This window comes from Ambystoma mexicanum, chromosome 8 (genome assembly GCF_040938575.1).
Source record: "Ambystoma mexicanum isolate Mex_15411 chromosome 8, UKY_AmexF1_1, whole genome shotgun sequence".
Taxonomy (NCBI): Eukaryota; Metazoa; Chordata; class Amphibia; order Caudata; family Ambystomatidae; genus Ambystoma; species Ambystoma mexicanum.
The window spans coordinates 901,755,580-901,767,025 of record NC_090929.1 but is presented as its reverse complement, the minus strand read 5'-3'; the positions used below and the strand labels follow the sequence as shown (position 1 = coordinate 901,767,025).

The following is an 11,446-nucleotide window of genomic DNA, read 5'->3' as shown; positions in this document are numbered from 1 at the left end:
TTCATTTGAAAAAAAACAATTGGAAGTTATATTTGGATAGTGTTCCCGCCCGCTGTGTTCACGCTATTGGCGGGCCTTCTATCAATTGACACCTCTGCATTAATCAACTGAATAGCCTTGAAAGAGGGCACACTGGTTGAAACACGTGTTGGCTAGACTAGAAACAATTCTTGAATTAGAAATATTCTATCAGGCTAGACCAGCAACAACTCTAAACCAGAAATATGTTATTAAAAATAGCTGGCCATTCAAACTGAAACAGACTCCGTATGGACCTCTTTATTCAATGTTCACAAAGAAGAAATTCGTTTTAGATTGAAATATATACTGTACTAATAATTCGTTTCATTTTTGTTGTTTATTCAACTCAAAAATAACCTGTGTATGATCTTTAGGAAACACCCCATTGTGTTTGTTCACTTACAGTTGGCTAGGGCCCAAAATTCAGTGATTCGGGCAGCAGCCACATATTAGATGGCACAGGCTTTTTGGCGCAGATCACGCTATGAAATGCCCACTTTCTTTCCAATTCTTGTGTTTGCCGTTTCATGTGCTGTGCACATAATTGGTCCCTGAGCATTGTGTCTTTGAAAAGCGTCATGGGTGATACAGTGAAAGAATTCTGGAGCTAATCTTCTCTTGGATGGTACGGGAAAGCTGAGATGCCACCTGCGGCTGCTTTATGTTGCGCCATTGATTATGCTTGAAGTGTGTGTCCTGCTGCAGTCGATCATCTCTAACCTAGTGTTGGAATGTAATGAATGCCTGATTTGGCCGCTAGAGGGAGACAGTGTCTTTCTGAAGGCAGGGATTGGCGCGCGCAGAGGCACGGAAAGTAGCTCGGAACTCCCGAGCACTCATCACTCAGGCGAAGCAGAAGCCACAGGATGTGAGGGAGAGTGCCGCACCAATTAGCCATTAATTCTGCCTCTGCAGGCCATGGCCGCCCCTTGCCTGCCGCTGAGGACGCTGGAGGGAGCAGGTAGTCCCGGTTCTTGCAGGGGAGAAGGACTGCAGCCTCGGGCACCTGGAGCACCCAGAGCGCAAACCTGAGGGATCCCGGCAGCCCCCACGCCAGGACTGGACTGGACTGTATCCAGACTTATCTAAAGTGAAGGGGTACAAGGACTTGCTGTGCAATTAGGCGGCGAGATCACACTCCTAGACGAAGACCAAGTAATTCAAGGCCAGCTGCTGGTCTGCCCACGGAGTCCGGTCCTGCCATGTCTGGTAAGTGCCAAGGCGTGCTCCTTGTTGAGCTTTCGCGCGCCTCAGTGCATCGGAATGATGTCTCTCCCAAATTACCTCGCACTCTGTGTGTCTCGCTGTCATGATCGGTCAGCCGCTGGCACAGCGCCTTTCTAAAAAGGGGACCGTTTTTGCAGCGCTCAGTAGGGCGGATGGCGCTTTTTAATAGTCTAGCGGAGACACCTGTCAACAGCTCTGCTGTGCTGTGCAGGCGCCCAGCGGCTATTGGGCAGACCGCCTCCAACACAGCCAAGCACAGGCACGACAGCAAGCAGATGCAAGCGGTCTCTGCGGCTGCGCTGCTCACAAAGCTCCGGCAATTACTTCTACAGAAAGTTTGCACAGTGTTAGCACTAGCGCAAAGTGTGCCTTATTTTTTTTAAAAACACTGGGTTAGATTAAAAAACTATTGCACCTCGACAAGTGCAGTTTGGCATATTAAAAGCACCAAGGCTAAAATTGCCCTAGTGCTAAAAAGATACAGTTTTGCATCAAGGCAACGTTTGCCCTAGTGCTAATACCATTCCGTATTAGCATTAGGGCAAACTTTGCCCTGGTGAAAACATGTAGTGAACATTTTTTTCTTTTTAGCACTAGGGAAATGTTAGCCCTGGTGCTTTTAATATGCCAAACTGCACTTGTCGAGGTGCAATTGTTTTTTAATCTGTCTCAGTGTTTTGAAGAATAGGGCAAACGTTGCCCTAGTGCTAATATCGTGCAAACTTTGCACTTGCACAGGTGTGGAGTTTCTGTAATCTGGCCCCTGTAAGGCATTTCACTGTCAGCAACCGCGCTTTTCATGTGGGCACATTTTTATTCAATTGAAATCATGATGGCCTATTATCATTTGCATGTAGGCTGCCCAACAGCACATCACTGCTCTCTTGCACTGCTCCAGCCTATCCCCGCCAACTCAGCACTCCCTTCCCTTTTCTTCCAGAGCCGCCAGAGCACCAGGGGACCACTCCGGTGGTGATAGTACGCTGTACAAATATCCTTTAACATTAACATGTAAGGGGAGTTCTTGGAAATTTGTAAGGGCACGGGTGAGGACTATTTCCACAGTTTCAGAAATGTAGGGGAGAGCTGGGGCTGTGTTTAACATTGAAGCTTCACCATGACTGCCCACAGGAAGAAAGTGACTCGCAAAACAGCTATTTTTTCTAAAAACTGAGTTCATATCAAATAGTTCTAGTTTAAAATGAAAAGAAAACTCTGGTTGTAAATGGGATTAAACTGCTGCTGGACATGCACAATGAACTAGCAGCTGGCATAGCCAACCACACGCTGCATCCCAACCACAGCAGTGCCGTGCTGGTCGAATACCAATAGAACTGTGCATGCTGTTCTTCACGCCAGCCATGTTTAGAGGCGGGGCCAGTGGCCTCAGGTGCTGTACATTGCACAATTTGCTGCTAACCTGACTCTAGTTTCCACAAACAGGCCTTAGTGGCGAACGCCCCCACACAGGTTAGTTCCCCGCACCCCACAGTCTCTCAAGTTAGCTGCTCACCCAACATTTGAAGGGTTAGCCCCCCCTTGAAGTTATAGTCTAGTTGCACCGCTGATGCTGTATTAATATGTGACAGCCCTGCTACTTATTATCAGGCCTGCAATACGTTTGCAGTAACTGTACACCAACGCAGCTGCTATACTTGCAAGGGACCGGCACTGTCATTTCTCTGCTGGTCCTTCTCTACCCTAACGGGGGAGTAGAGACACTTCCTAGCAGGGCTGCAGTACTCTGGTTGGGATCATACTAGCGCTTCCCAGTGGGGCCACTATACCTTTCACTGGGCAGCACTGACATGTTTAAGCATAGCTGTGAAGGCGCTTCCAGGCTCGGACTGGCCTATAGGGCAATAGTCCCATGGTCGAACCAGAAACACATGTAAACAGAAGGCAGTTAGCTCTTATCAACAGTCACAGTAATAATACATTACATCAATACTGTTTCGTTATACCAATAGACCATTTAATCAAAAGTATTCAAAATTTTAAAACAGAGGGACATCAGAGACTATCTGTTGTCACACAGGGTATTAAATGCTAAACCACTGTTTAAAAAACAGACAATTAGATCGTGACAGAAAGACCTAGATCAAGTGAGGTAATGTATATGTTATTAACATCATTTAATTACTAACTGTTATAGAGGCATTTGCCGTCTTAGTATAGTCAGAGCCCTTTTATTAGGATATATACTTCTCCCTGGTTCCTTCAAACCAGAAACACAAAATGCTGGCGTGGGCCAGATTTTTTGGTCAAAGTGGGCCACCTTTTTGGCAAATGTGGGCCAGTTTGATGAGTTAATTCACTCTGCGGTTAGTAGTTTTGACCAGTGTTGCTGAATAAATATTCTTTAAAATGCACAATTTGCATCACACTTTATCAAAAAACTCCCCCTTGGGGACTATTCCAACAGTCCACCACAAAAGGAATGAATGGCTATTTGCAACGGTGGCCCACTTTTCCATTGGTGCCTAACACTTGGATGGCCCAGTGCAGCTCTCAGTATGATATTATAGGTTATTTATATGAAGCGCAGACCCAGGGATGTGCTCCGTCTTGTTTTGCTTCGAAGGCGAGCACATTGCCGCTGAGCTATCTTCCCGAGGCGTTACGGTTGTAATACTTGTAACCGTAGAATACCCACACCTCTTAACAGGGATACTAGACCTTTAAGTAGACCATAACAGAACTGTTTAACAGGCCTGCTCTACTACTATCGGAGTGAGTACTTTTCTGCATGGCTATTCGTGTTTAATGGGGCAATATTTGCTTTTCTGAGCATGCTTGACAGGAACCTTTTAAAGGGAGTGTACCGCACGATTCATCAAGGCTGCTATACAATGAATGGCCCGACGCACTTCATGGCAGATGGTTATACCTTTGGAGATGGCGGGCATGTGTCTGGGCGGGATTGGGACTCACTTCATGGGACTGGACTGACATGTGTCCACCGAGCTACTATACTTTAGTGGCATAATGCTAACACTCAGAAAAGCTGCCATCATTAAATGGTGCTGCACTGGGACCCCCTTGCAAAGCTGCTATACCATCCACGGGTCACTCCATGCGCTTTTCGGAAGAGCTGCACAACTTTGATGTGGTACCACACTGTGCACAGCATACTTGACACTCGAATATTAAAGGGACAATTTAGACATGTCTTAACCATGGCTGCTACAAGGGTTAATAGGGGTGTAACATGGCCCCCTGCGAGTCTATGGTGCAAGTGCCCCTCCCCCTTTGTGGGCATCCAACATCGGCCCCAAACCTTTTCATGTCTTCAAGGGGCCCAGAATAACTTCTCACTGCTTGGCAAAGCAGCACAAGATGATTTGCTGATGCCAGCTACTGCATGCCGAAAGGTGCCCTGCTCAGCGATAGGTGGTCTGATATAAGGGCGGGAGGACCCCCCCTTCAGCGGTGGAAATCCCTTTGAGCATAGCCAACCAGGGTGCTGATCTCAAGAGTGTTCAAAGCAAATCTTCACCATTGGTGCATAGGGCCTGGGGCTGCCCCTCAAGAACCACACCTCAAGAGGAGTACTATTTCATTGTACTAATATCTGTTTCCTGCCTGGGGAGCCGGCAGCCAAAGTCGGCTCCCTCCAAGGGTCCCCTTTAAGGGTCTTTCCTAACCCCTGTCTGGGCCTGTCCGGGCGCGTACGATGCTTCGGCACAAACCTTGACCTCTACAACCCCATTACTATCTACGATTCGCACTGCATCTATATGTCATCCCGCCCTGTCACCTGCTGGTCTAACTTTCAAACTCCGCCCACACCCTCCGTCTATTAATATTGGGATGGATCTGCTGTGCGTCGGCCTCCCTGCTGTACATCAAATGAAACGCTCCACATCCACCATTCCAGTAGCTATTTCTTTCACCTAACTGCACCATACCATCATGTACCACGCCTCGTAGGGCGAGGCCTTCCCGTTGGCGCTGAACGAGCCACGGATCCCACAATCCACCACCCCCGCCGCCCTGCCCCGGATGCATCAGCTAGCTCACAGCTAATGAGGCACCCATTCTCTATATTGACACACCAGAGTTATTATTCCTGCTCTCTCTGTATATCACAGTCAGATGACCATCCCCTGCCGATCTTTGGCCTGTGCTCTATGGTAACCTGCATTTACATATCTTCGACTCTGCCTCCCTCAGTTCGAGGCCAGGCTTGCCAAGACTGTGTACACGCCCATTTCATCTCATATGCTGGATTGCACGCCTGAAGTACCCCCCGTCCCCCATTATGCACGCCTGAAGTAGCCCCCACACCATGAGGCGAGGTTTTCCTAGTCTGTGTTACCATTATTTTGCCTATATGCTTGTTTGCACACCTGAAGTAGCCCCCCCATCATGAGGTGTGGCTTTTCCAGTCTGTGTTTTCACACCAGTTTTGTCTACATCCTTGATTGCATGCCTGGTGTAGCCCTCTGCACCATGAGGTGTGGCTTTTCCAGTCTGTGTTCTCACACCTGTTTTGTCTTTATGCTCGATTGCACGCCTGAAGTAGCCCCCCCCCGCACCATGAGGCGAGGTTTTCCCAGTCTGTGTTCTCACACCTATTTTGTCTTTATGCTTGATTGCACGCCTGAAGTAGCCCCCCCCCCCGCACCATGAGGTGTGGCTTTTCCAGTCTGTGTTCTCACCTCTATTTTGTCTAAATGCCTGATTGCCCACCTGAATTAGTCCCCACCCCCCAGCACTGTGAGGTGTGGCTTTTCCAGTCTGAAGTAGCCCCCCCACCATGCATGCCTAAAGTAGCCCCCCACAATGCTGCCTGAAGTAGCCCCCCACACCATGAGGTGTGGCTTTTTCAGTCTGTTCCCACACCTGTTTTGTCTACATGCCTGATTGCATGCCTGAAGTAGCCCCCACACTCCACCCCGCACCATGAGGTGTGGCCTTTCCAGTCTGTGTTCCCACGCCTATTTTGTCTATATGCCTAATTGCATGCCTTAAGTAGCCCCCACACTCCACCCCCGCACCATGAGGTGTGGCTTTTCCAGTCTGTGTTCTCACACCTGTTTTGTCTACCTGCTTGTTTGCATGCCTGAAGTAGCCCCACCCCGCACTCACGATCTTACTGTAAACCATTTGCTTTCTTGCATTTTATGAACGATACCATGCACTTTTTGTAACTAGTGCCTAAATGCCCCAGGGTTTTGTGCGCTGAAATAAATGCAAACATAAATAAATAAATCACCCTCCCAACACGGGCCCAATGGTGGCACCTTCCATGGTCCTGCGTGGCCTCCTCACAGACTGCAGCTGCTCAGGTTGCACTAATGTGCTCCACGATTTCACTACTGCACGGAGCGGGGGTGGATTGGCTGCCCGGCTACAGGCCGATAAGGCCAGCCGCAATGCAGTGCATGTGGAGATAGACAGTGCCTGTCATTGCACACGTGTAATCAGACATTTCTGTGCCTGTCGTAAAATGGGGCTATCCACCTTGTGATCACTTGGAAGAATAAAACATCTGCATTTTGGGCATTTGAAAACTGATAGGGGAAATGCCATAGTGGGCGTGAAACAACTGCCAATATCTGCATACGCGGTGTTTGACAACTGGAACATCCTGCTACTGGGCAAATGGACACTGGCAATATATGTTCCTGTGCATGTAGAAATCAGCAATACATGCATAGTGAACATGGGGTCATGCACAATGCCAGCCAACACATTTGGCTGAAACTGGCAATATGGGTTCATTGGTATGCGACAACTGGCATTATCTGCACCAGGAAGATACTGCTATATTTAAGATGTTAGAGAAAGTAAGGCTGCAATGTTTTACCCTGGCTCCTGCGACATGTGAGCAGGACTATTGGCAGCCAGAGGTGAGCCATGTCTGACGCGAGCCAAGTTACCCCAAGCTATTCCTGGCTCACTCTTTGGTAGCGTCACTGAGCTCAAGCATGAGCCCATGGAAGATGCAGCAAACAACATACACAATTCAAAACAGCTCAAGAGTTTAATAAAAAAGTACCCTGGCACATGACATTTCAAACGTAACAAGTCTCAAGCGTCTTCTCCCCGATGAAATCCAGTGAGGCAGAAACGTCACACACACACACACCCAACCTCACCTCCCCGTCTGCCTCACAAAATCCAACATCACACTCTTCCTCCTCCTGCCTCTCACCCAGTCACCTCCCAGCAAAGCCTTGTTCAAACTGCTATATATGTCCTGCATTTTACAGACATCTCTTTATTAGGTTGAATATTGTGACCAATCCAAACAGAAGAGTCCATTATTTGCTTAAAAGGTTTTCTTAATGAATCACTATAGGACATGTTTAATCTTTAAAATTGCAGACATTATGTTGTTCCCATAATGCCATTTGCTTTTATGCAAATTGCCAGGCTTGGGTTCTCTATAGAGATATTGTGGTGCACAATCTGGCTGGGGACTCGCGTCCTCCTTTCCAAAGCCCCACCCCTCCTAAGAAGTGACTGTTCCCCCAGCAAATGTTTCCATTTCCAGCACTGCTTGGCTCAAGTTGCTGGAACCAGCTGTGCACTTAGAGCCCGAGGAATGGTGACATGTTCAAGATAATATTATCCGGGAGATAACACAGTGTAGAAAATTAGTGGATTTCTGAGTCTGGGTTCACCTTATTGATAAATCTGCCTTTCAGTTTTTGCCAGTTAAGATGCATAAATCTTCTCAAGACTATTTCGAAATCAAATATATTATTTCCATGTCATTATGTGCTGGAAATACTTGTTATGGGAATGCAAAATCGAATTCACTGGGCAAATTGTAAATTGTAAATATTTGCTGTACTGGGAATGTGGAGAACGCCCAATAGCCCCTTGAAAGTTGTCTTTAAATCTTACTAGGCTTTGGACAATGTTACTGGCTCATGTGTTTCAGCATTGCATTGTTTTTCCCACACAATGTAAACCTATTCCTATGGGCGAACCCCAGTCTCCAGGTGAAGTGTTGTTCTTTTAAAATCCCTGCAACGTTTTTGCCAGTTTTATTGTCCAGTTGGGCTCTGCTTAAAATTAATTGTTTTGCCAGTAAATCTACCAATTATAACATTTTGGAGAACCCCAGGATCCCTACTTCTTGCAATGTGGTGTTTAGATCCTATCAATTATTTGACTAATAATTATACATATCTGCCAGAAATATTTAAGAGCAGCCATCACATTTATGTTGAGAGATCCCATGTCACTTTTTTTGCGGGGGCGGTGGTGGAGGCTTCTATTTGCAAATCACAACTGTTGTGCAATGCTGATACATTTTCAGTAGGGTTGGCTATACTTTTATTGGGTTCATACTGGCTCTTTACAGAAGCTCTGCTATACTTTTATTGGGTTCATACCAGCTCTTACAGCAAGACTGCTATACTTTCAATGGGTTCATACTGGCTCTTTACAGCACGACTGCTGTACATTTATTGAGTTCGTACTGGCTCTTTACAGCAGGACTGCTATACTTGTATGGGTTCATACTGGTCCTTTACAACAGGTCTGCTATATTTTTATTGGGTTCATAGTGGCTCTTTACAGCAGGTCTGCTATACTTTTATTAGGTTCATACTGGCTCTTTACAGCAAGACTGTTATACCTTAATTGGTTTCATACTGGCTCTTTACAGCAGGACTGTTATTCTTTCATCGGGTCCATACTGGCTCTTTGCAGCAGGCCTGCTATACTTTTATTGGGTTCACACTGGCTCTTTACAGCAAGGCTGCTATAAATGTATTGGGTGCATACTGGCTCTTTACAGAAGGTCTGCTATACTTTTATTGGGTTCATACCGGCTCTTACAGCAAGACTGCTATACTTTCAATGGGTTCATACTGGCTCTTTACAGCACGACTGCTGTACATTTATTGAGTTCGTACTGGCTCTTTACAGCAGGACTGCTATACTTGTATGGGTTCATACTGGTCCTTTACAACAGGTCTGCTATATTTTTATTGGGTTCATACTGGCTCTTTACATCACGTCTTCTATACTTTTATTAGGTTCATACTGGCTCTTTACAGCAAGACTGTTATACCTTAATTGGTTTCATACTGGCTCTTTACAGCAGGACTGTTATTCTTTCATCGGGTCCATACTGGCTCTTTGCAGCAGGCCTGCTATACTTTTATTGGGTTCACACTGGCTCTTTACAGCAAGGCTGCTATAAATGTATTGGGTGCATACTGGCTCTTTACAGAAGGTCTGCTATACTTTTATTGGGTTCATACTGGCTCTTTACAGCAAGACTGCTATACTTTTATTGGGTTCATACTGTCTCTTTACAGCAAGACTACTATACTATACTATACTATACTATATATAGATGGGGTGGGATAACCAGACGTGGGAGGGAGGCTAAGCTCACCAGGCCAGTCAGGGGAGTGGGGCCGGGGTGGGGTGTGCTGGTACAGACAGGTCAAGAAGGGCATGGTGCTCTGTAAGCATCATGATGGACCAGGCTGCCAGTTGCTGCTGGAGGTGGGGGCATTAGCAAAGGAGGACGAGAGGGAAAGGACTGGTCACGGGGGGCTGGCACTCTGTATGTGTATGGTTCATGAGAGAACAGGCCGCCAGTCGCAGAGGCAGGTGGGGGGGGTAGCAAGGGAGGGAGAGCGGGAAGGAAGTAGAGAAGAGCAAGGTCTTTAGAAGCTTCCAGAACGTAAGGTGGTCCGGCTCAAGCCCGAGAGGGGCAGGGAGGCAATTCCAGAAGGAGGCACCTGCCGAAGAGAGAGATCTACCCCCCACTCTCTGCTTGGAAAAATGTCTGATCTGCAGAGTGTTGGAGCTAGAGGAGTGAAGAGCTCTAGCAGGAAGGTATTTAGGGAGAGAGAGCATTGGATGTAGCGGGGTCCCAGGCCCCAGAAAGCCTTTTTGGGTGGTGGAGAGGGTCTTGAATTTGATCCTTTTTAAATTTTATTTATTTGTACATTTATAGCAGCGCTTACAGCCTGTGAGCATCTAGGTGCTAGTTACAGGAGAAGAGAAATCTGTAGGGAGCGGATAGAGGGGGGAAAAGTCAAGTCAGTTAAGCAGTGTTTTGAGTTCCTTTCTGAAAACATTGTACAAGGGTTCTGCCCGCAGGTGAGGGGATAGCTTTTTCCAGCGAGATGGTGCTCGGACTGGGAAGCTGGTGTCCCCCGCTTTGGCACGATTGAATCTTGGAGTGACGAGGCAATGACTGTAGGCCTCCCTGGTGGGTCTTACTGAGGTGTGTTTTCTGAGACTGGTCGCCAGGTAGCCAAGGGCGTTGTTCAAGAGACAGCGGTGGGTGAGGGATAGGATTTTGAAGGTGATTCTGCCCCGATCCTTGCAGCCACCGGCAGCGAATGGAGAGATTTAAGGGCTTTAGAGATACAGTCCCTGGACTTGAGGCCAAGGATAAGTCTTGCAATCCTATTCCAGGTTAGTTGAAGGGGACAAAGAGAGGAAAGAGACAGATTGAGGAAGAGGCTGTTGCAGTAGTCCAGCGTCGAGAGAACCAGAGCTATAGAGACATTGAGTTTCTGGGGGAATGTAAGGAAGGGGAGAATGACTCTGAGGAGGTGATGCTGAAAGTGGGCCTTTTTGGCAAGATGCATGCTGTGATGGGAGAAGGAGAGGGAGGAGTCAAAGATGACACTAAGGTTTTTAGCCTAATAAGATGATGAGGTGAGGGGACCCATGGAGAGCAGCCAGAGAGTGGGAGGGAAGCAGGAGACAGGGTCCCAATGAGAAGGATCTCAGTCTTACTGGCATTAAGACAGAGATTTATTAGCCATGCACAATGCCTGGATAGCAGTCAGGCAGTCATGAATGAGAGAGGAAGAAGAGGAGGTAGTGGAGGGAAGCTTGAAGGAGAGCTGTGTTTGATCGGCATAACACTGGAAATGAGATAAGGAGGAAATCAAGTGGGCCACAGAGGCAAGATAGATGTTGAAGAGCCAAGGCGATAGGATAGAGCCCTGAGGGACCCTGTAGGTAGAGAGTGAGATGGAGGAGAGAAAAGGGAATGTCACTTAGTTAGGAAGGAGGTCAACTAATCCAGTACCAGGTCTGTGATACCAAGGGTATTATGGAGCCACTGTATGAGGGTGGCATGATTGACTGTGTCAAAGGCAGAGGCCAAATCCAGGAGGATGAGAACAGAAGGAGAGTTTGAATCATGGTTTGAGAGCAGGTCTTCACTGGTGTTCAGGAGAGCTGTTTCCGTGCCTCT

The 11,446-nt window shown here is 47.3% G+C and overlaps 1 protein-coding gene across 1 annotated transcript in view; it reads left to right on the top strand.

The window, feature by feature from the left end:
* Nucleotides 1–873: 873 nt before the first annotated feature.
* The window catches only part of LOC138472557 (synaptotagmin-15-like), a 492,423-nt gene continuing 481,850 nt past the window's right edge, over nucleotides 874–11,446 (top strand). The window contains exon 1 of the mRNA XM_069610789.1: nucleotides 874–1,230. Coding sequence (XP_069466890.1) covers nucleotides 1,224–1,230 — 7 coding nt within the window. The 5' untranslated portion in view covers nucleotides 874–1,223. The remainder of the gene's footprint in view (nucleotides 1,231–11,446) is intronic.